Source organism: Nerophis lumbriciformis, linkage group LG10 (genome assembly GCF_033978685.3).
Source record: "Nerophis lumbriciformis linkage group LG10, RoL_Nlum_v2.1, whole genome shotgun sequence".
Taxonomy (NCBI): Eukaryota; Metazoa; Chordata; class Actinopteri; order Syngnathiformes; family Syngnathidae; genus Nerophis; species Nerophis lumbriciformis.
The window spans coordinates 8,954,302-8,980,000 of NC_084557.2; the positions used below are offsets into that span (position 1 = coordinate 8,954,302).

The window sequence follows — 25,699 nt, forward strand, 5'->3', positions numbered from 1 at the left end:
TTTAATTGAGTTACGCCATGTCCACACGATCAGACGGTTTCAAAAATGCATATTTGGGGTTAAAACAATCTCCATCCACACAAGTGTAGTTTCAAAACTGTCTCGGTCTACACACAGCCGATAGTCAGTCCAAAGTCAACAACAGGTGTGTGTCCATGAGAGACAAGAAGGGAGTTTGTTGTGTCTTTGCCGCACTGTTCTTCGGGAGAGTCTCCAAGCCAGGGCAAGCAAAAAGTCTTGCTTGTCAAAGTTGCCCCATCAGGTGATACAGTGATCGTATCCAAAACAGCTGACTGTCATTAGCGCTGGTGGAAGTCTCGCAAAGCCCATTTTGATGTCTTTTTAATCAGTGTAAAGTGAAAATAGTGTCATGATCCGTTACCCGAGTCATGGCATGATTTCTAGTTCTCCTGTTTTAGTCTGTTTCCTGGGTGCACCCTCGTTCCCTGTTTACTATCAGTGCCCATGTCATGACCCGGGTAACGGATCATGACAAATAGCAGCATATTTACGTTCAAATGTTCAATAATTCCACTTATAGTGTGTTTAAAGACCACAAGGCAGCGTTGTTGAGTTTGGTAAATGACAGCGAAACAACCGTGACGTCATCACAAGTCTCCGTTTGTGCCGTGTACACGCATACGCTAAGCGGAGAGTTTTGGATCTCTACACTTTGGCCAGCGTTTGCAAAAGTCTGCGTTTTTAAAGACAGAAGTATGCGTCTCCGTGTGGACAAGAGGCCTAAATGCAGAGATAAGTATGCGTTTATTAAGTATCTGTGTCCGTGTAAACATGGCCTAAGACTGCAAAATAGGGGTGTGATGTTGATGGTATGTAACGTGGTTTGTAAAGATAGTACAATTACTATTGTTTACATTTATTCAAGGGTCAAAGCTTTAGTAGCCATTTTTAAGCTTTATTTTACAAGATATTTCTGTAAGACTCACAACTGATATCATATTGGTATATATCATATTGTGGGCGCAGTGGTTAGTGCTCGTGCCTCACAATAAGAAGGGTTCGATTCCCGGGCTTGGTGTCTTTTTGTGTGTGAGTGCGAATGTTGTCTGTCTATGTATTGGCCCTGCGGTGAGGTGGCGACATGTCCAGGGTCTACCCTGCCTTTCGCCCGAGTGCAGCTGGGATAGGCTCCAGCCCCCTGAAACCCCCGAGAGGGACAAGCTGTAGAAAATTTGATGGATTTATTATATTATGGGCTGTTAAAAACAACAACAATGTGCACCGAACCAAACCAAAAAATGTGGCACAAAACCGTGGTTAGATTTGAACTTTAAAATGCTGGCATTTCAGGTAACTGATAAGGTTCGATGTGTTGAATTGTGATTTTTTTTTCACCCTCTTTGCTTAATGTTTGCAGAACATCTGGTGCAAATAGCACACAAGAAGTTTATCGCTTTTAGGTTTTCTTTCTCAGGTTTTTGGAACTATTTTTGAATGTTCTCCGATTTATTGATTCCAGAGTGCGGCCACCGCTGCTGCTCACTGCTCCCTTCACCTCCCAGGGGGTGGAACAAGGGGATGGGTCAAATGCAGAGGGTAATTTCACCACACCTAGTGTGTGTGTGACTATCAGTGGTACTTTAATTTTAACTTTAACTTTATTGGTGTGATGTCACAATTCCTACTATTGGCCCGATAATTATTATGCACATTTGTATCTACATTTTATAGATAATATTAATATTTTTGGTTGTCGAGAACAGAGTAATTGGATTTGCTTTATTTCTTTTTGCTTCAGTTTTCTATAACTAACAAAAACGGAGGTTAAATAGTAATAATAATGATAATAATAATGAATTACATTTGTGACACACTTTAAATTTGTTAAAATCTCAAAGTGCTATAAAGTATAAAAAAAAGGTAAAATAATGATAATAAAAACAAAGTTAGAATATATAATAGAATAGAAAATTCAAATAGAAATAAAAACATGAAAAACACTAGATAAACACTAGATAAAAAAGTTAGAATATATAATAGAATAGAAAATTCAAATAGAAATAAAAACATGAAAAACACTAGATAAACACTAGATAAAACATAGATGGGATCTTTCTGTGTGGAGTTTGCATGTCCTCCCCGTGACTGCGTGGGTTCCCTCCGGGTATTCCGGCTTCCTCCCACTTCCAAAGACATGCACCTGGGGATAAGTTGATTGGCAACACTAAATTGGCCCTAGTGTGTGAATGTGAGTGTGAATGTTGTCTGTCTATCTGTGTTGGCCCTGCGATGAGTGGGCGACTTGTCCAGGGTGTACCCCGCCTTCCGCCCGATTGTAGCTGAGATAGGCTCCAGCGCCCCCCGCGACCCCAAAGGGAATAAGCGGTAGAAAATGGATGGATGGATGAAATAGAAATAAAAACATGAAAGCACTGGATAAAACAAAAAGGCAAGCAGTGCATTTTAAAAACAAGAAGGCAGAGAAATTAGATAAAAGCTGTGCTAAAAAGGTGGGTTTTTAGTCCCTTCTTAAAACGGTCGACCGACTGTGGTGCTCTAAGATGGTCAGGGAGAGCGTTCCAGAGTTCGGGTGCGGTCGAGCAGAAAGCCCGGCGGCCCATTGTTTGTTTGTAGGTTTGTCCTGAGTTTCTCCTGAATTACAGTCCAACCTACAAGGTTTGACTGTAATTCATGTCGCACTCTAAGAGGAATAAAAGGAGACAACAACCAGTTCAGTCCATAGGACTTTCACAACATTATGTCAGACCCACTCGACGTCCATTGCACCCGGTCTCCCCTAGAGGGGGGGTTACCCACATTTGTGGTCCTCTCCAAGGTTTCTCATAGTCATTCTCATCGACGACCCACTGGGTTGTGAGTTTTTCCTTGCCCTTATGTGGGCTCTGAACCGCGGATGTCGTTGTGGCTTGTGCAGCCCTTTGAGACACTTGTGATTTAGGGCTATATAAATAAACTGATTGATTGATTGAACCATGTTGTCTTTTAAACGGCAGGCAGTCACGCTCCTGGAGGAGGTGGTTACTCCGCGTAAGGAACTCCCGCCTCTGTTGCTGAAGCTGAGTGAGAGACGAGCAGAGCGACTGGACTATCTAGGAGTCTCCTACGGCCTCACCACACAACTGCTCAAGTGAGTCCATGTCAGTGTGGAGGAAGGAATGTTTTCTTGTGTAATTTTAATGCATTTTTGTTTTTTGCAATCTGACAGGTTCTGGAAGAAAGCAGGTTATACTCCAGTCTACTTAAGACAAACACCTGTAAGTTTATCTATTTTTTTTAGGTCATGTCCACGCAAACAAGCTATTTAAAAAAAATGCACATTTCACCCACTCTGGTCTTAAAAATAATTTCCACCACACCAGTTGAGTTATAAGAAAATCATCCATCAGCTGTCATGTGCATTTTGTCCAATCTGACACTTGAAAAGACAACCACAGCTGACTTTACCTCTGATTGTCCATATGGCTACAAACTGATGTTGTGTACATTACCTTTTAATATCAGCGCTCACTTATAAAGGGTCCAGAAGGCAACATGAATGTTTTTACCAGCTTGTTTACGTCGCACACGCTTAATTTGGCACCTGCAAGTCATTAGTCGTGTTCTCTTTTGGGGTGTTCCCATTCGACTTGTTCACCTCCGAAACAATACGATATTGGAGCCTTGAGTGCTGGCCGATCTCAATATAAATCCGATACGCACTGCAAAAAGTCAGTGTTCAAAAACAAGAAAAAAAATACAAAAACTAGAGGTATATTACTTGAACTAACCATAATGATCTGCCAATAGAACAAGAAAATTTGGCTTGTCAAGACTTTCCAAAACAAGTAAAATGAGCTAACCTCAATAAACCCAAAAATACCTTAAAGGGGAACATTATCACCAGACCTATGTAAGCGTCAATATATACCTTGATGTTGCAGAAAAAAGACCATATATTTTTTTAACCGATTTCCGAACTCTAAATGGGTGAATTTTGGCGAATTAAACGCCTTTCTATTATTCGCTCTCGGAGCGATGACGTCACAACCTGACGTCACATCGGGAAGCAATCCGCCATTTTCTCACTTTCGTCGGTGTGTTGTCGGAGGGTGTAACAACACGAACAGGGACGGATTCAAGTTGCACCAGTGGCCCAAAGATATGAAAGTGGCAAGAAATTGGACGAAATTTGTTCAAAGTACGAGGCTGTGGGGAAAGCCGACGAAATGGTCAGTCGTTTGTTCCGCACACTTTATCGACGAAAGCTATGCTACGACAGAGATGGCAAGAATGTGTGGATATCCTGCGACACTCAAAGCAGATGCTGACATCAACTCCAAAACTGGACAGACCAGCTTTCAGGAAAAGAGAGCGGATGAGGGTATGTCTACAGAAAATAAAATAATTGATGAAAACTTTATTCATTACTCGCGGTTTTATGTAAATTATTATACATAAACTGTGTTTACCAATAATTTAGCTTAAAAACATTTATTTTTTTCAATCATTCGAGTACATTCGGGTAGTCTTGTGTAATGCAGTATTTTGTGTCTATTTAGGTATGGTTAACCTGAGTGCTGAAATCGTGGAAAAATATATGTTCTTAGCGCTGAAATGGGCTGTCTGCACTCTCAAAGTGCATGTTGTTGCCAAATGTATTTCATATGCTGTAAACCTAGTTCATAGTTGTTAGTTTCCTTTAATGCCAAACAAACACATACCAATCGTTGGTTAGAAGGCGATCGCCGAATTCGTCCTCGCTTTCTCCCGTGTCGCTGGCTGTCGTGTCGTTTTCGTCGGTTTCGCTTGCATACGGTTCAAACCGATATGGCTCAATAGCTTCAGTTTCTTCTTCAATTTCGTTTTCGCTACCTGCCTCCACACTACAACCATCCGTTTCAATACATTCGTAATCTGTTGAATCGCTTAAGCCGCTGAAATCCGAGTCTGAATCCGAGCTAATGTCGCTATACCTTACTAATCTATCCGCCATGTTTGTTTGTATTGGCATCACTGTGTGACGTCACAGGAAAATGGACGGGTGTATATAACGATGGTTAAAATCAGGCACTTTGAAGCTTTTTTTAGGGATATTGCGTGATGGGTAAAATTTTGAAAAAAACGTCGAAAAATAAAATAAGCCACTGGGAACTGATTTTTAATGGTTTTAACCCTTCTGAAATTGTGATAATGTTCCCCTTTAAAATAAGTATATTCTCACTAATAACAAGTGCACTTTTCTTGATAGAAAAAACAAATATGAGACATTTTTTCTCAATATGTTGAAAAATGTTCTTAAATGAAGTAAATGCTAGTGCCATTATCTTGACATAATGATATGCGCTCGGCATTACATTTATTGAAACCAGCAAACTTATAGTACTAAAAACAAGTTTATTGTTCTTAATGGAAAGGCAACAAGGCAAGCGCGTGTTACTCTCGGGGTCTACTAGCCATTTAGGCAAATCATATTGTCTAAAAATGCATTTTCCCATCCATAATATGACATCATCGCGCCAAGTGCGTGCTCTTTCAGTCATTAGTGCGCAAGGAATATTATTTACAGCCTGGCCCCTGGCCAAATTTTTTTTAATTGTAATTTTGAAGAATTTATCTGAATGTGCATGAACTATTTCTGTTCAAATTGGTTTGAAATGTCACATGTTAAATGTTGAAATATTAACTGTCAGTTTGATGTACTGTGCCAACTGTACTACTATTTGAGTACGTGTTTTCTATTGTTTCATTGAAAATAAAACAGCAAAGTCCATTTGGCTGTCATCTGTTTTAATTATGAGACACAATTGTGTCAGTCATGATTTTTTATTTCATGCTTGAAATAAGAATGTTTTACTTTGAAAAAGCAGTTTTATACTTGTGAGTGTTGGTGACACGGCTTTGCAACAGTTGATATTCTAGTTTCAAGCATGTTTTACTCAATATAGGTCATAAAATCTCAGCAACAAGCTGTAATATCTTACTGAGATCACTTAAAACAAGTAAAACACTCTAACATAAAATCTGCTTAGTGAGAAGAATTATCTTATCAGACAGAAAATAAGCAAATATCAGCCTTATTTGAGATATTTCATCTTACTTAGATTTCAGTTTTTGCAGTGTGTCTTGTATCAAAAATGACGATCACAATCACTAATTTGACGATACCTATTTTCCACTGCTACAAATTGCTCCTCAACCGCCATTATTTCAATTCAGCCCCTCCCCTGGAAGAGTGGCAGTGTGCCAGTCAAAACACAGCTTACGTTTATCGACAAGAAGTGGAAGCGACTATTTTATATCCATAGCAGACGTTCGTGTTGATGCTTGTTCCTCTTGTAGAACGACCTGACGGGAGAGCACTCGTGTGTGATGCTGAAGGAGCTGACGACTGAAGAGGAGCAGAGCCGGTGGCTGTCTGCATTCTGGCAAGGTCAACATTCACATCCTGTCTATTGCTACAATTTCAATGACATTGATTGATTGATTGATTGATTGATACTTTACTAGTAGATTTCACAGTACAGTACATATTCCGTACAATTGACCACTAAATGGTAACACCCCAATAAGTTTTCCAACTTGTTTAAGTCGGGGTCCACGTTAATCAATTCATGGTAAAACATCACATCCGCCTCATTAGATATGCGTGGTGGTCGAGCCAGCACCTGTGCTCAATGAGTACTCGGCGCCATTTAGCCTCTCTTGAAGAACAACGCCCAATGCTTGCCTTGTTTTCGGCTGTACTAAGCGTTCGAATCGCAAAAAAGGAGAGTTCCTCAAGAGGTAACCAAGAAGGGCGGGAGAGTGCAAGATTTTAGGAAAGACGACGAGAAAAGTGGCATGCATTCCAGTCTGAGGGAACAGAGTTGAAAAACACAAGTTTACAGTGATCACTTCGTCATTTGAATATGCTTTACTCGTTTAGTATTTCCCATTGAAGTATTATCTTGATAGTTTTTTATTTTATTTTTTAACAAAGCAGAAAGTCAGGTTCAATGATACTTTGTCAGAAAAGGTACTTTTACAACCCTTGTTTATTTTTTACAAATGTGTCAGAGTACATATGACAACAGGACAACAAATCAAATATGGTGATTCAATTAAAAGTTAAAGTACCAATGATTGTCACACACACACTAGGTGTGGTGAAATTATCCTCTGCATTTGACCCATCACCCTTGATCACCCCCTGGGAGGTGAGGGGAGCAGTGAGCAGCAGCGGTGGCCGCGCCCGGGAATCATTTTTGCTGATTTAACCCCCAATTCCAACCCTTGATGCTGAGTGCTAAGCAGGGAGGTAATGGCTCCCATTTTTATAGTCTTTGGTATGACTCGGCCGGGGTTTGAACGCACGACCTACCGACCTCAGGGCGAACACTCTATACAGTCCCGCGTGTCAGTTGTAGGGTGCAAGCAGTCGCTGTTTGTTCACATGGACGCAAAGTTAAATCATAAAATGCAACCTTACCCGTCAGAAAACCATGCAAATTTATCTGCGAGAATCTTGATACCATTTTCCTTCACCCAGCCTCACACAAAGAAGTTGTAGACATAATATATATATATATATATATATATATATATATATATATATATATATATATATATATATATCTACATGTAGTACTTATGATCTACATCTGGGGTGCTCATTATGTCGATCGCAAGCTACCGGTCTATCGTGGAGGGTGTGTCAGTCGATCACCAGCCAGGTATTAAAAAAATTGTCCTAAAAATGAGCGATCATAAATCTTCACTATGACGTCACTTTCGTCACTTGATTGACATTCACGGCACCCGAGGGTCTTCTGAGATGACGCTGGCTGCTGCCAGCTCATTAAAATTACCGACTGGAAGGCGAGAAACACTTTATTTCAACAGACTCAGGCGCCGTACCTGTCGTCAAAACTCCAAAGACCGACTGCACAGTTGCACAGTTGCGCTAACAAAATAAGAGTCTCAGAAAGCTGGCGTGTACAAGCTAGCAAGCTACGGAGTTTGCCGACAATGTATTTCTTGTAAAGTGTATACAAAGGAGTACGGAAGCTAGACAAATAAGATGCCAAAAATCAACCACTTTCATGTGGTATTGGACAGAAATGAGGACTTTTTTTCTCCTCCATTCGAAAATGCGGACGTTATCATCACTACTGTCTGATTCCAATCAATGCAAGTCTTCAGAATTAGGTAATACACCAACTTATATTCTTGTCTTCATGAAAGAAAGGAATCCATATGTGTTAAACATGCTTGTATTATCTTTAAACACCTTTAACTTATTAACAATATTAACTATATGTGTTAAACATGCTTGTATTATCTTTAAACACCTTTAACTTATTAACAATATTAACTATATGTGTTAAACATGCTTGTATTATCTTTAAACATCTTTAAGTTAACAATATTAACTATATGGGTTAAACATGCTTGTATTATCATTAAACACCTTTAACGTATTAACAATATTAACTATATGTGTTAAACATGCTTGTATTATCTTTAAACACCTTTAGCTTATTACCAATATTAACTATATGTGTTAAACATGCTTGTATTATCTTTAAACACCTTTAACTTGTTAACAATATTAACTATATGTATTAAACATTCTTGTATTATTATTAAACACCTTTAATTTATCAACAATATTAACTATATGTGTTAAACATACTTGTATTATCATTAAACACCTCTAACTTGTTAACAATATTAACTATATGTGTTAAACATGCTTGTATTATCTTTAAGCACCTTTAATTTTTTAACAATATTAACTATATGTGTTAAACATGCTTGCATTATCATTAAACACCTTTAACTTGTTAACAAAAACATATATTTCATAAATAAGTAAATATAAATTATATATATGAATGAGGTAGATCCCCACGACTTGATCAATTGAAAAGTAGCTTGCCTGCAGAAAAAGTGTGAGCACCCCTGATCTACATGTAGGACATAATATATATACATCTACATGTAGTACATGATATACATATATATCTACATGTAGATGTATGTAGATTGCCTATAAAGACTCAAAGCGCTTTACATAGTGAAACCCATGATATACAGTCGTGGTCAAAAGTTGACATACACTTGTAAAGAACATAATGTCATGGCTGTCTTGAGTTTCCAAGCATTTCTACAACTCTTATTTTTTTTGTGATAGAGTGATTGGAGCACATACTTGTTGGTCACAAAAAACATTCATGAAGTTTGCTTCTTTTATGAATTTATTATGGGTCTACTGAAAATGTGTGCTGGGTCAAAAGTATACATACAGCAATGTTAATATTTGCTTCCATGTCCCTTGGCAAGTTTCACTGCAATAAGGCACTTTTGGTAGCCATCCACAAGCTTCTGTTTGAATTTTTGACCACTCCTCTTGACAAAATTGGTGCAGTTCAGCTAAATGTGTTGGTTTTCTGATATGGACTTGTTTCTTCAGCATTGTCCACATATTTAAGTCAGGACTTTGAGAAGGCCATTCTAAAACCTTCATTCTAGCCTGATTTAGCCAATCCTTTACCACTTTTGACGTGTGTTTGGGGTCATTGTCCTGTTGGAACACCCAACTGCGCACAAGACCCAACCTCCGGGCTGATTATTTTAGGTTGTCCTGAAGAATTTGGAGGTAATCCTCCTTTTTCATTGTCCCATTTACACTCTGTAAAGCACCAGTTCCATTGGCAGCAAAACAAGCCCAGAGCATAATACTACCACCACCATGCTTGACAGTAGGAATGGTGTTCCTGGGATTAAATGTCTCACCTTTTCTCCTCCAAACAAATTGGGTATTGTGGCCAATCAGCTCAATTTTTGTTTCATCTGACATCAGAAGATCAAAGATAATACCTTTTTATATCTAAATGTTGTCTCATCCAGATTTCCGCAGGCGCTTCCTGTCCCTGCTCTCCTTCCAGTTCTGCAGCTTCCCGCCCAGCTTGGCCCTCAGCATCCTGCAGAACAAGAACGCCAAGGAGGCCGCGAGCAGTAGGTCCCCTGCAGAGAGCGTCCCAGACGTGTCGTAGTCGCCCTCACCCAAGTCTCTGCTCCTTGCAGCCATGAGCAGCTCGCAGCTGGCGGTCCACTTCAGTCCCTACGACCTCAAGCGCCTGGAGCTGTACTCCCGCAGTATGGTGGACTACCACCTCATCATGGACCTGGTGCCCAGCATCGCACGCCTCTTCTTCCTCAAACAGCTGGGTGACCTTTCCTTGTCGGCAGCACAATGCGTAAGAAAGCTCCCCGCCTTGCTGTGTGCTCCCTGCATGTGTCAGCACTCATGTGCGCCTGCTCTTCTCCAGGCCTTGCTGCTGGGCTTGGGTCTGCAGCACAAGTCAGTGGAGCAGCTGGAGAAGGAGATCGACCTCCCCAGCTCGCAGCTTTTGGGGCTCTTCAACCGCCTCGTGCGCAAATTTGTGCAAGTAAGACATAAAAAGACACAAAAGTACAATTCAGCAACTATTTTTATTACAGTACAGTCGTCCCTCGCAACTTTGTACTTCAATTATTGCTCTTTCCCCACATTCAGTTTTTTTAGGCGTATTTTTTGTATATATATATATATATATATATATATATTTTTTTTTTTTTTTTTTTTTTTTTTAAAATATATATATATATATATACATTGTTTTAAATATACAGTATATATATTTTTTATACATACATACATTTAAAAAATATATATATATTTTTTTAATATATAAGATATATATATGTACATATATATATATATATATATATTTTTTTTTTAAATGTATGTATATATAAAAAATATATATATATATATATATAAAACAATGTATGTATATATAAAGAAAATATATATATTTAAAACTATATATATATATATATATAAAAAAAAAATATATATATATATATATATATTTAAAACAATATATATATATATAAAAAATAAAATGCATGTATATATATGTATATATATATGTATGTGTATATGTATATATATATATATATATATATATATATATATATATATACCGTATTTTCCGCACTATAAGGCGCACCTAAAAACCACAAATTTTCTCAAAAGCTAACAGTGCGCCTTATAACCCGGTGCGCTTTATTACGATTCATTTTCATAAAGTTTAGGTCTCGCAACTACGGTAAACAGCCGCCATCTTTTTTCCCCGTAGAAGAAGCGCGCGGTGCATGCTGGGATATGTGACGTTTCATTTCCATTTGTGTGTTTATGTAAAGACCCCAAATGGCTCCTATTAAGTGTGTTGTCTGTCTAATTATAAATAATGCAGACGAGGCGTGTTAACTGAGTTCTCAACGTTTTCTCACAGCGTGCTCATAACCACATTCGAACTCCCAGCATACAACATCGCTTCTCAGGGCTACTGCGCATGCTCGTAACTATCGTTGCATGCTGGGTAGTGTAGTTGTTATATTTGCTAGCTCATAACAGCACATTGAGAGACGCGCTTAATTCAATACTCGCCGTCATTCCGGGTGGATTGACAAAAGACCTCCAGCCGCTAGATATTGGTGTCAACAGGGCATTCGAAGCTAGACTGCTAACTGCGTGGGAACTTCTCAGGGCTACCGCGCATGCTCGTAACTATCGTTGCATGCTGGGTAGTGTAGTTGTTATATTTGCTAGCTCATAACAGCACATTGAGAGACACGCTTACCGGGTAATTCAATACTCGCCGTCATTCCGGGTGGATTGACAAAAGACCTCCAGCCGCTAGATATTGGTGTCAACAGGGCATTCGAAGCTAGACTGCTAACTGCGTGGGAACAATGGAAGACAGAAGGCGAACACACCTTCACTAAGACGAGTAGGCAGCGCCAGACGACGCCAACATCTGCCAGTGGATCGTAAATTTGCCCAACTTTTCACTTCGGACACCGAAGACGAAGGATTTACGAATGAAGAATAACTTCAGAAAGTAAGCGCTATGTTTATTTTGTGTGTTGTGACATTAACGTTCGAGCAACATTATGTTGCTATTGCTCTGCACTATTTTGAATTTTACTATGTTTGTGATTGCACATTTGCGTACATTTTGGGAGTGAACAGAGTTGTTAGAACGCTGGTTTTTAATATATTATTAAAGTTTGACTGACCTATCTGACTGTTTTTTTGACATTCACTTTAGCGCAGCGTAGGCGCGGCTTATAGTCCGGGGCGGCTTATTGGTGGACAAAATTATGAAATATGTAATTCATAGAAGGTGCGGCTAATAATCCGGTGCGCCTTATAGTGCGGAAAATACGGTATATATATATATATATATATATATATATATATATATATACACATATACACATACATATATATATATATATATATATATATATATATATATATATATATATATATATATTTTGCCCTAAATGAATCATTTTCAGGCAAAAAATGTCTAAATAAAATGTAGATTATAGTATAATATTAGCCACTAAATGAGACCAAACCAATTAGAGCAAGCAGTTCAGTATCGTGGCCACTGATTGGTTCAGCCTCAGGAAGCATTACCATATTAAGGCAAGTTTGTTTATAGAGCACACATCACACACACAAGTCAATTAAAAGTGCTTGACAAAAGCATTACAATAAAATAATCATAATTAAAATAAAACTATCCATCCATCCATTTTCTACCGCTTGTCCCTTTTGGGGTGTGAATGTTGTAAAATAAAATCATCAAATCATTTATACATCAAATTGTAATCAAAGATTGCCCCCCGTGACCCCAAAAGGGACAAGCGGTAGAAAATGGATGGATGGATGGATATAAGACTTTCAGTTTTCATTTGAACTGGAAAACTATTCCAGATTTTAGGAGCATAAAACTAAAACACGGCCCGACCATGTTTTATCCTGACTCTAGGCACCAGACCATGCACTCCCTGAGGCTGAGATGGTTCACATGTCTCCAACATGTCAGATGTACTTTGGCACAAGACCATGAAAAGACGTGTACACGAGCAGAACTGTTTGAAAGTCTATTCTCGGAGCGACAGGAAGCCAGTGCAGTGACCTAAACACTGGACTAATATGGTCATATTTCCTGGTTCTAGTCGGGACTCGAGCAGCAGCATTCAGGATAGATTGCAGCTGCTTTACAGCTGGTTGAGAGGGCCCAGTAAGAAGTAGTCTAACCTGCTGGAGACTAAGACATGGATTAGTCTATTTTAGTCTGATTTAGATATTAGTCCTCTGATTTTAGCAATGTTTTTCAGGTGGTAAAAAGCTGCTGATGTTGACTTAATGTGGCTGTAGAAGTTCAAGTCTGAGTCCAGTATTACCCCTAGATTTCTAACCTGATCATTAGGCTTCAGGAGAGGGTCTGAAAGTGATTAATAATAGTTTATATTTGCTTCTGTGGGCTAAATTCAATGATTACATTTTTGTCTGAGTTGAGCTGAAGAAAACAGTTTTGCATCCACACACTGATCTGTTCCATGCTGCGATAAAGAGAATCACCTGGCTGACATTCACCTGCCGTCATTGACATATACAGTACAGGCCAAAAGTTGGGACACACCTTCTCATTCTATGCGTTTTCTTTATTTTCATGACTATTTACATTGTAGATTGTCACATCAAAACTATGAATGAACACATGTGGAGTTATGTACTTAAAAAAGGTGAAATAACTGAAAACATGTTTTATATTCTAGTTTCTTCAAAATAGCCAAACTTTGCTCTGATTACTGTTTTGCACACTCTTGGCATTCTCTCCATGAGCTTCAAGAGGTAGTCAGCTGAAATGGTTTTCACTTCACAGGTGTGCCTCATCAGGGTTGATTAATGGAATTTCTTGCTTTATCAATGGGGTTGGGACCATCATGTACTCTCTCTCTCGCTCTCTCTCTCTCTCTCACTCTCACTCTCACATATACAGTACAGGCCAAACGTTTGGACACACCTTCTCCTCTTTCAATGCATTTTCATGACTACCGTATTTTCCGCACTATAAGGCGCACCTAAAAACCACAAATTTTCTCAAAAGCTGACAGTGCGCCTTATAACCCGGTGCGCTTTATATATGGATAAATATTAAGATTCATTTTCATAAAGTTTAGGTCTCGCAACTACGGTAAACAGCCGCCATCTTTTTTCCCCGTAGAAGAAGCGCGCGGTGCATGCTGGGATATGTGACGTTTCATTTCCATTTGTGTGTTTATGTAAAGACCCCAAAATGGCTCCTATTAAGTGTGTTGTCTGTCTAATTATAAATAATGCAGACGAGGCGTGTTAACTGAGTTCTCAACGTTTACTCACAGCGTGCTCATAACCACATTCTAACTGCCAGCATACAACAACGCTTCTCAGGGCTACCGCGCATGCTCGTCACTATCGTTGCATGCTGGGTAGTGTAGTTGTTATATTTGCTAGCTCATAACAGCACATTGAGAGACACGCTTACGCGCTTAATTCAATACTCGCCGTCATTCCGGGTGGATTGACAAAAGACCTCCAGCCTCTAGATATTGGTGTCAACAGGGCATTCGAAGCTAGACTGCTAACTGCGTGGGAACAATGGATGACAGAAGGCGAACACACCTTCACTAAGACGAGGAGGCAGCGCCAGACGACGCCAACATCTGCCAGTGGATCGTAAATTTGCCCAACTTTTCACTTCGGACACCGAAGACGAAGGATTTACGAATGAAGAATAACTTCAGAAAGTGAGCGCTATGTTTATTTTGTGTGTTGTGACATTAACGTTCGAGCAACATTATGTTGCTATTGCTCTGCACTATTTTGAATTTTACTATGTTTGTGATTGCACATTTGCGTACATTTTGGGAGTGAACAGAGTTGTTAGAACGCTGGTTTTTAATATATTATTAAAGTTTGACTGACCTATCTGACTGTTTTTTTGACATTCCCTTTAGCGCAGCGTAGGCGCGGCTTATAGTCCGGGGCGGCTTATTGGTGGACAAAGTTATGAAATATGCAATTCATTGAAGGTGCGGCTAATAATCCGGTGCGCCTTATAGTGCGGAAAATACGGTATTTACATTGTAGATTGTCACTAAAGGCATCAAAACTATGAATGAACACATGTGGAGTTATGTACTTAACAAAAAAAGGTAAAATAACTGAAAACATGTTTTATATTCTAGTGTCTTCAAAATAGCCACCCTTTACTCTGATTACTGCTTTGCACACTCTTGGCATTCTCTCTATGAGCTTCAAGAGGTAGTCACCTGAAATGGTTTTCACTTCACAGGTGTGCTTGAAGCACATCCAGAGAATGCCTAGAGTGTGCAAAGCAGTTATCAGAGCAAAGGGTTGCTATTTTGAGGAAACTAGAATATAAAACACGTTTTCAGTTATTTCACCTTTTTTTTGTTAAGTACATAACTCCACATGTGTTCATTCATAGTTTTGATGCGACAATCTACAATGTAAATAGTCATGAAAATAAAGATTGAATGAGAAGGTGTGTCCAAACTTTTGGCCTGTACTGTATGTCAGAGTGTCATCTGCATAGTTGTGGTCGGACACATTGAAGGTAAATTTATTTCATTTAAACTTTCATCACGTGTTTTATAATTGACTGATTTAAATGAAAGAAAAAAAAAATCTTGCGTTTCATTTCTTCTGTATTGTTTTCGATAAAAATGGTCGCTGACTGTTTGAACCAGTGGTCCCCAACCACCGGGCCGCGGCCCGATACTGGTCTGTGGATCGATTGGTACCGGGCCGCACAAAAAATAAAAAATAAATAAAAATATTTTTTAATTAAATGAACATAAAAAACACAAAATACACTTACAATTAGTGCACCAACCCAAAAAACCTCCCTCCCCCATTTACACTCATTCGCACAAAAGGGTTGTTTCTTTCTGTTATTAATATTCTGGTTCCTGCATTATATATCAATACAGTCTGCAGGGATACAGTCCGTAAGCACACATGATTGTATTTTTTTATGACAGAAAAAAAAATACCATACCCCCCGTGGGACAAATTTTCAAGCGTTGACCGGTCCAGTTACAAAAAGGTTGGGGACCACTGCTTTAAACCACACAAGTGACATCTTTTTTTTTTTTTACTGTTGCAGGTTTTTACCAGCATTCAGGAAAAGGCCATCGAAGCAGAGATGGCGAAGACAAAGGACATCAGCATGGAGCCAACTGCCCTAAGTCTTCAGGACGATCTAGTAAGACCATAAAAACATCCTTAAATTTGGTAATGCTCCAGGAAAAAAATGCCTCCAAAGTTAGGCAAATATTTGGAGAAAGGGAACGAAGCGGCATGTTCCTGAATCTTCTTTTAAGAGCGAGTGTGTTTGGTCAGAATGATGCAGCCAAGGAGTTTGAGGAGAAACACAAGCAGGACAAAGAGAAAGTGAGAGAACTTGACCTGGAACAGTAAGTATGGGACATCTCCTACGTGGACCTTGTTGATGGAGACAAGATAAAGTGGTTCTCCATTTCCAGGTACAAGATCCGCGGCGATGACGAGGAATGGGACGAGGTGCTGAAGACAGCTGGCGGCACGGCCATGGTCAGCATCAAAAGGTGCCTCACTCAGCCTCAGGACGGTCACCAGGTGTTGATGTGAAGTGCAGACTAACTTGAGTCCACTCTGACAGTGACAAGAAGAGGAAGCTGGGCGGAGGAAACGAGGCGACGACCAATGGCGGTGCGGTGCATGGGAAGCAAAGGAAGAAGGAAATCCAGCATGGAAAGTTCAAGAAGAACAAACATGGCAAATCTGGAAAGAAGGCGTTCAAGTGATGTCACTTTATTAAATTACGTAGAATAAATAGATGCCTTTTTAATCAAAATACTTTGACTTGATCATTAAGTGTTTTTGCTTCATTGCTACAAAGATTAGGACACATTAAAAAGAGTTAGTAGTTTCCCTTTACCAGAACATGAGGTAAGTCGTTGGCTAAACAAAAAAAAAAAAGCTCATTTGAGGACCCGAGGCTGTAACTCAGTCCACTTTTGTCTCAGCTGCTGCTTGACCGTGTCCGGTGCAAAGATGCAGTCGATGGCTCGCTGGGAGAGCGTCCACATGGCCTGCTGGTCCAGACCGAAGGTGGCCGCCGCCAGCTGGTACTCCTGAGACAAGTCTGTACTGAACACTCCCTTGTCGTCCGTCTGTCACAGAGAAGGACATAAGAGGACCATCCTGAAACACGGCAATGGTGAGCAGCTCACACACAAAATGAAAATAGTTGTTCCCTCACCACTTTCACTTCCTGCTGTCTCAGCGCATCGCCCATTTTAAAGTACCGATATTTGAGTACACATTGAAGTGTTGATGTTAAAATGAGGCAGGTTTTAGTGGAGGGTTTAAAGAGCACAGGAAGTGTGATAAGAATATAAACAACTACACACTGGGTGAGGATTCTTTTCAAAATCCACACAAATCACTCCTTGATTCCAGCAGATTCTCACAATATATTATTTGATATATAAATTATAATAAAGCTTTAAAAAAAAAAAAAAAAAAAAAGTTACAAAAGCTCCTCTTGGATGCTGACCTAAAACATATTTTGAATTGATTCCAAAATATTATGAATTGATTCAGAATTGTCAAAAAACCCCGCAAAGTATATGTATAAATATACATATACATACATACGGTACATAAATATATATATGTATACATACATACATATACGTATATATGTATACATATATATACATACATATGTATATGTATATATACATACATATATATGCATACATATACATATATACAAATATATGTATACATATACCGTACATACATGTGTATACATATACATATATACATACATATAAATACATATACGTATACATACACATACATACGTACATATATGTATATGTCTACATACACATACATACATATACGTATATGTATACATACACATACATACATATATATACATACATATTGCAATGTTGTCCTTAAATAAAATAGTGAACATACTAGACAACTTGTCTTTTAGTAGTAAGTAAACAAACTAAGGCTCCTAATTAGTCTGCTGACGTATGCAGTAACATATTGTGTCATTTATACACCTACCGGTATTATTTTGTCAACATTATTAAGGACAAGTGGTAGAAAATGAATTATTAATCTACTTGTTCATTTACTGTTAATATCTGGTTACTTTCTCTTTTAACATGTTTTATCTACACTTCTGTTAAAATGTAATAATCACTTATTCTTCTCTTCTTTGATACTTTACATTAGTTTTGGATGATACCACACATTTAGGTATCGATCCAATACCAAGTAGTAACAGGATCGGGACTGGTACGTTTCAGAGACGGTATGGTACCGAAAATGATTAATTAGTATCGCGGTACTATACTAATACCGTACAACACTAATACATACATATATGTATAAATATACATACATATGTATTTGTATGAGTGTATATGTATACATATACATATGTATACCTATGTATACAAACGCATAAATGTATTTGCATACATATATGTATACTTATACAGACATACAAATACATAAATGTATACATATACATACATTTACATATATATACATACAAAAATGGTTTTGTTCTTTTGTGGTGTAAAAAATGTTAACCGTAGAATGGTATCTTATCAAATTGTTTGTACACTGTATTGAATCTTATGAATTTGTTTGTAGACGGTATCAAATTGTTCATACACCGTATTGAATCATATCGATTTGTTCATTAACTGTACCGAATCGTATACCGCATCTAATCTTGTCAAATTGTTCGTGTACTGTATCGACTCATTTGTAGACTGAATTGAATCTTATCAAACTGTATTGAATCTTATCAAACTCTTGTTTTTAAAACATCGTTTTTGTATCATAACCCATGTATCTACATGTGTATCGAATCGTCCATCACAAAGAGAAGTCCAACCCTACAACTTTTGTGTGTTCAAATGTGATAATAAATGTTTAAAAATTAAAAAAAAAATACATTTAAAATGTAACACTGAACTGTCCAATTGTTTTCTTACACCTCTGAGTTTCATTTGCAATCATTCTATGGTAGGCTTCCAAGACGTTAGTTTCAGTTTTCAATACCAAATTTGAAGGTGTTAAAATCGCCATTTAAAATGGCTAATGATAACAAGTAGCATGTCTATGGCAGGGCCTTACTGTACTTTTGAGTGCCTTCTTCTTGCTTTGTTGGCATAGAAACTTGTAACATTACCTAAAGGTAGTTTAGCTGTGAGTACTTGACTGCTGGTAAATCTGCGACCGACTCAGTGGCCAATTACCGACTCAGTGGCCTAGTGGTTAGAGTGTCCGCCCTGAGATCGGTAGGTTGTGAGTTCAAAGCCCGGCCGAGTCATACCAAAGACTATAAAAATGGGACCCATTACCTCCCTGCTTGACACTCAGCATCAAGGGTTGGAATTGGGGGTTAAATCACCAAAAATGATTCCCGGGCGCGGCCACCGCTGCTGCCCACTGCTCCCCTCACCTCCCAGGGGGTGATCAAAGGTGATGCGTCAAATGCAGAGAATAATTTCGCCACACCTAGTGTGTGTGTGACAATCATTGGTACTTTAACTTTAACTTTTAACGTGACGTCACGAGAAACTGAGCTATGGAAATATGGTGTGAATCGATACCTGGTAGCACCGACGGTAGGTGCCTATAAAAGTACCAGATTTGAAAAGAGGTGTGGCAGCACTGGTGCTACATGAAGTAGTGGGAACTCACACAAATGACACTGGGGTGCCCCAACTGGTACCAGTACTTGAAGTGGTGCTGGGAGTAACACGGCACCGTTTGGCCTTTGATGTTTGAAGTCAAGCAGAGCTCTGGAGGGGAAAAAAGTGAGGAAATGTACAAGGATCAATAAACAACCTGAATCGTCATCAACTGTCCTGCCCTACCCAGAGGGATGTTGTTCTTGGTCACTTTGTCCACAAGGCTCTGAGATCCGCCAACGTCGGGATGTAGAAACGTGCCGTGACCGATCCTGTCTGGAGGGAGACCAAGGAGCAACTCGGACTCCTCACGCTGGGACGCCACCTGCAGGAGTTGATCTCACCTCTTATTCCACACTCAGCAAACACTCCATGACACACACACCTGTGTTCAGGGTCATCTACACCTTTTCACAGACTAATTGGTGCCATTTGCTCTTAATTTGCACCCGAGCAATGTCAACATGCAACTGTTGCGTTCCATTCTGTAGAACATCTTTTGCCCAGACTGCCTTTTCAATAAAAGGCCCACAACTAAGGAACTCTCTACCTGACACTTTGAAAAGTATACCTGCACTTGTCACCTTCAAAAAACAAACAAAATTGTGGCTAGTTGAACAATCGTGTTCCCATGTAATTGTTTTTTTTTTATCTAGTCTGCACTTTGTGTTATTATTATTATCATTGGTTTTTATCTACTTTGCACTTTGTCTGTATTATTACTATTATCGACTCATCTTTGCCTTATTCTTTTTATTTTCCTATTTTAATGATGTTAGATCTGTGTTGTTGTTGTTGGGGACAAGTGTTGTAAATGAGCTTTGGCTACAAACACTATGATGCATACATTGGATAACTGTTGCAGATATCTATGTTTCTGTATCTTATTTCAAATAATAATTATATATATATACATATATATTAACTCTCAAAGGAAACTTAAATTTCTTTTTTTTTCCAACTTCAACTACTCAAAAAGGAAATTTAACTTCATTTTTGCACAAAGTTAATAAAAAATTACTAATTTGAGTAACATGACTGAGTTGTTAGCTTTAGGAATGTCTCAATGCAACTTTTCCAATTTCAATACAACACCGCAATTGGATCCTTAAGTGTGGCCCGGTACCAACATTAATCCGGTACGATATCAGCAGGAATCATACATCATTTTATAATGTTGTAGTGTGGAATGTTAGAAAATATTTGATCATACAAAATTACCCAGAGAACAATGGTAGGTATTAAAAACACTTTCCTTATAACAGATTTACACTTTTGAAGTGGAGTGTTATTAGTGTTATGGTAACAATAAATAAGTTAAGCTCATGACAGTAAGTTGAATGATGCGGACACGTTTGTTACTGGATACTTTGTGCTTCTGCCTTGGAGACTCTGCAACTATAATTATTTGATACTTGTCTATATTGACTAATGTGCCGTTTTAGACTGCAATATTGTTCAATTAAATAAATGTATTATGTATGTCTAGCTTGTGTGCTTATCTGTTGTGTAGCTGCTAGCTCCCGATAGCCTATAGCTACCATGTTTACCTTTTGTAAATGACTTCACTAAAATAGAAGAAAAGACCAACCGTGTGTGTTTATTGGAGAACATTTAGACGTTAACTGTCCACCTTTGCACAAGTACACACGGCTAGCCGATATCATCCAGTACTTGTTTTTCTGCTGATATCGAACCGATACCCGATAGCAATATTGAATTGGGACACCCCTAGCTAGCATAGAATTAGCACATAGATTACATATACAATTAATTAATTAACGTGGAGCCCGACTTAAACAAGTTGAAAAACGTATTTGGGTGTTACCATTTAGTGGTCAATTGCACGGAATATGTACTGTACTGTGCAATCTACTAAAGCTTCAATCAATCAATCAATAGCCACATGGCATGTGTGCTAATAGCAACACTAAACACATTACTATGACTCGCCATGTTTTTCAAAATAAATATAAAAAAATGAGTAGGTAACAAAAATGGACTGACATTTTAACCCTGCTGGGTCATAGTTGAAATAGTATCGAACGTACAAAAAAATCTGAGGCTGTGGACCATGTGACTTTTGGGAGGGGAGGATTTAGAGAGATACTCTTTTACAACACTTGGGATTTAGGGCTATATAAATAAACATTGATTGATTGATTGATAACAGGACTGAATAAACAGCTGGTGTACACTATAATTGGGATAACATGTGAAAATTATATTTCTGAAGGATTTCCAATCATATTTCATGGCAAAGTCTAGTTTTAGGAAGCGAGGACAGGCAACAAACGCTATTTTTCCAGTGTTCAAGATAGTTTAAATTAATAATTTCAGTTATATTTATTACAAATGTAATGTGTACCGGTACACTGCAAAAACTGAAATCTAAGTAAGATTAAGTATCTCAAATAAGGGTGATATTTGCTTATTTTCTGTCTGATAAGATCATTCTTCTCACTAAGCAGATTTTATGTTAGAGTGTTTTACTCGTTTTGGTCCTAAATGATCTCAGTAAGATATTACAGCTTGTTGCTGAGATTTGATGACCTATATTGAGTAAAACATGCTTGAAACTAGAATATCAAGTGTTGCAAAGCTGTGTCATCAACACTCACAAGTATAAAACTACTTTTAAAAGTAATAATTTCTTACTTCAAGCATGAAAAAACAAATCATGATGCCGAGCGCATGTCATTATGTCAAGATAATGGCACCAGCATTTAATTCATTTAAGAATATTTTTCAACATATTGAGCAAAAAGGTCTCTTTTTTTTCTACCAAGAAAAGTGCACTTGTTATTAGTGAGAATATACTTATTTTAAGGTATTTTTGGGTTCATTGAGGTGAGTTCATTTTACTTGTTTTGGAAAGTCTTGACAAGCCGAATTTTCTTCTTCTAATGGCAGATAATTTTGCTTAGTTCAAGTTCAAGTTCTTGTTTTTAAACACTGACTTTTTGCAGTGTATGACACTTTGCCTAGAAATAAAAAATATTTTTGAGTTTATCTATACATTTGATTATCTGGAGACGCAAACGGCACACATTAGTTGTGGTTGGTGTGTGTTAGAAAGTCTTACTTCTGAGAGGTGCAGCGACAACTTGAGTCCACTGTTCTTGGCTCTCTGCAAGGCAGGCAGCAGGTCTTTGCCGTGGCCCACCTGAGGATAACAAGTTAGTGCTCCGTCAACTACTGCATCTACGGCTGGCAGCTGCCAAATAGTGCACTCCATAATAACACTAGACATCAACAACCATCCTTTACTTTTGGAATAATTCACAACTGATCTATTTGAATGTTGCTCCAAATAAACACACGGTCTTTCTGCTTATTTTCCAAGCGCGACTGTATTTTTTCTCTATCCTCTTGTGGGGCAGACTGGCTCGTACATGCACATGCATGCTAAAATCCTCCGCTGATGCCATTTCTAATAAGAAGTAGCGTATGGTTGTAACTTATATCTGTCAGTAGACATACTATGGCTGACGGGGAACAGATGCAGTCAAAGTGGGCTTGGAGGTAAATAAGATCGCCTGTTAAAAAAGTGAATTATATTTATATAGCGCTTTTTCTCTAGTGACTCAAAGCGCTTTACATAGTGAAACCCATTATTTAAATCACATTTTTTTAAACTAGTGTGGGTGGCACTGGGAGCAGGTGGGTAAAGTGTCTTGCCGAAGGACACAACAGCTGTGACTAGGATGGCAGAAGTGGGGATCGAACCTAGAACCCTCAGGTTGCTCTACCAACTGAGCTACGCCGGCCCAAAGAGACAGTCAGAAAGTGGCTTGAAGACGGTCTACACAGTATTCAACATTTGGACCATAAAAAAACACTATTATTTGTTATGTGGAGAACAAGGAAGTGTTTTAAATGTACAAAAAAAAAGTGAACACAATCCCTTTACTTTTAAGAAGAATTTGTGATATTTTGTAATTATTATTTTTTTTAAAACAACTTGGAAAAAAATGCTTCATATTTATATATTTTTTTCCAAACTCTAATGTAATAAAGAAAGACAACTTGCAAACCGTTGGATCCCCGCTCAGGTCAAGTCCAACCACCAGCCCATCAGCGGACAGCATGAAGTCCTCAGCCAATTTCACCGTCTCCATGGCAACCTCAGGGCCATTCCTGCGGTCAACGGCCACAAGAAACCTTCAGGGGGGAAAAAAATCTTTAAAGAGGACCTATGACCAACTTTGTATTTTATGACTCATAAATGCTACAATGTTGGATGTTAAACTGTGGATGTTACTTAGTTTGACATTAAGTTAAGCTTGCTGAAGAAATAAAAGGAGGATAAAGTATTATTTTCATCCAATGTGCATAATAAAATCGACATTCAGTGACATAAACGCTGATTTTTTTTTAAAACTGCTTTTTTATGACGTATTCGCATCACAGTGTGCAGGTGTACCTAATGTTCTGACCAGGTGAATTAATATAATGACGTTTATTTTGGATCCTGTATGGAAAATAAATAGTGGTGACGACTTCAAAATGCATATTTAAACAGTGTACATTTTCAAAAAATAAATGATGATACTTTTGGAGGGATAGGGCTGAGGTTTCATTTGCAATCTAGGAACGCCTCCACGATCAAACATCTTGCAGACTCAAATCAAAAAGTGGGTCATTAAAGTGAACGTGTGGAAAAATGTACAGCAAAGCATTTCTGACACGTATTATTCCAGACCACCAGGAAGTGTTTTAAATGTAGATGAAATCATCCTCGGTCCTGTTGAACACCTTTCTGCACTCGCTCACATATTTACCTGACATCAATGTCCACGCCCTCCTCTTTGCACTGCTGGATGGCTCCAATCACGGTTTCCACATATTTCTTCTTGTTCAGCCCTAAAAAAGCAAGACACTTAAGAAACAATCTCTCTTTTGCCTCAGTTCTCAAAAATCTTAGAGAAACTATTTAACTCTCGACTTGAATCTTTTCTTGAGAAGCATCATATGATCAATGACGGTCAGTATGGCTTTAGGTCTAAACCAGGGGTGCTCATTACGTCGATCGCGATCTACCGGTCGATCTCGATCTACCGGTCGATCTCGGAGGGTGTGTCAGTCGATCACCAGCCAGGCATTAAAAAAATAGTCCTAAAAATGAGCGATCATAAATCTTCACTATGACGTCACTTTCGTCACTTGATTGACATTCACGGCACCCGAGGGTCTTCTGAGATGACGCTGGCTGCTGCCAGCTCATTAAAATTACCGACTGGAAGGCGAGAAACACTTTATTTCAACAGACTCTGGCGCCGTACCTGTCGTCAAAACTCCAAAGACCGACTGCACAGTTGCACAATAAAAGCTCTGCTTCATCATGCCTGCGCTACCAAAATAAGAGTCTCAGAAAGCTGGCGTGCACAAGCTCGCAAGCTACGGAGTTTGCCGACAATGTATTTCTTGTAAAGTGTATACAAAGGAGTACGGAAGCTGGACAAATAAGATGCCAAAAACCAACCACTTTCATGTGGTATTGGACAGAAAGGAGGACTTTTTTTCTCCTCCATTCGAAAATGTGGACGTTATCATCACTACTGTCTGATTCCAATCAATGCAAGTCATCACAATCAGGTAATACACCAACTTATATTCTTGTCTTCATGAAAGAAAGGAATCTATATGTATTAAACATGCTTGTATTATCTTTAACCACCTTTAACTTGTTAACAATATTAACTATATGTGTTAAACATGCTTGTATTATCTTTAACCACCTTTAAGTTGTTAACAATATTAACTATATGTGTTAAACATGCTTGTATTATCTTTAACCACCTTTAAGTTGTTAACAATATTAACTATATGTGTTAAACATGCTTGTATTATCTTTAACCACCTTTAAGTTGTTAACAATATTAACTATATGTGTTAAACATGCTTGTTTTATCTTTAACCACCTTTAAGTTGTTAACAATATTAACTATTTGTGTTAAACATGCTTGTATTATTTTTAGCCACCTTTAACTTGTTAACAATATTAACTATTTGTGTTAAACATGCTTACATTATCTTTAAACACCTTTAACTTGTTAACAAT

The 25,699-nt window shown here is 38.3% G+C and overlaps 2 protein-coding genes across 2 annotated transcripts in view; one reads left to right on the forward strand and one right to left on the reverse strand.

Annotated features, from left to right (window-relative positions):
- nat10 (N-acetyltransferase 10) overlaps positions 1–16,746 on the forward strand; it is a 47,528-nt gene extending 30,782 nt beyond the window's left edge. Inside the window, exons 20-29 of the mRNA XM_061970307.1 lie at positions 2,976–3,109; positions 3,188–3,236; positions 6,301–6,391; positions 9,853–9,960; positions 10,030–10,202; positions 10,275–10,394; positions 16,026–16,124; positions 16,262–16,335; positions 16,405–16,485; positions 16,560–16,746. Of these exons, the coding sequence (XP_061826291.1) occupies positions 2,976–3,109; positions 3,188–3,236; positions 6,301–6,391; positions 9,853–9,960; positions 10,030–10,202; positions 10,275–10,394; positions 16,026–16,124; positions 16,262–16,335; positions 16,405–16,485; positions 16,560–16,704 (1,074 nt within the window). The 3' untranslated portion in view covers positions 16,705–16,746. The remainder of the gene's footprint in view (positions 1–2,975; positions 3,110–3,187; positions 3,237–6,300; positions 6,392–9,852; positions 9,961–10,029; positions 10,203–10,274; positions 10,395–16,025; positions 16,125–16,261; positions 16,336–16,404; positions 16,486–16,559) is intronic.
- Positions 16,747–16,873: 127 nt separating this feature from the next.
- mapda (N6-Methyl-AMP deaminase) overlaps positions 16,874–25,699 on the reverse strand; it is a 15,239-nt gene continuing 6,413 nt past the window's right edge. The window contains exons 5-10 of the mRNA XM_061970309.2: positions 24,420–24,501; positions 23,673–23,799; positions 22,721–22,801; positions 19,822–19,960; positions 19,646–19,746; positions 16,874–17,073 (exon numbers count right to left, since the gene is read on the reverse strand). Of these exons, the coding sequence (XP_061826293.1) occupies positions 16,882–17,073; positions 19,646–19,746; positions 19,822–19,960; positions 22,721–22,801; positions 23,673–23,799; positions 24,420–24,501 (722 nt within the window). The 3' untranslated portion in view covers positions 16,874–16,881. The remainder of the gene's footprint in view (positions 17,074–19,645; positions 19,747–19,821; positions 19,961–22,720; positions 22,802–23,672; positions 23,800–24,419; positions 24,502–25,699) is intronic.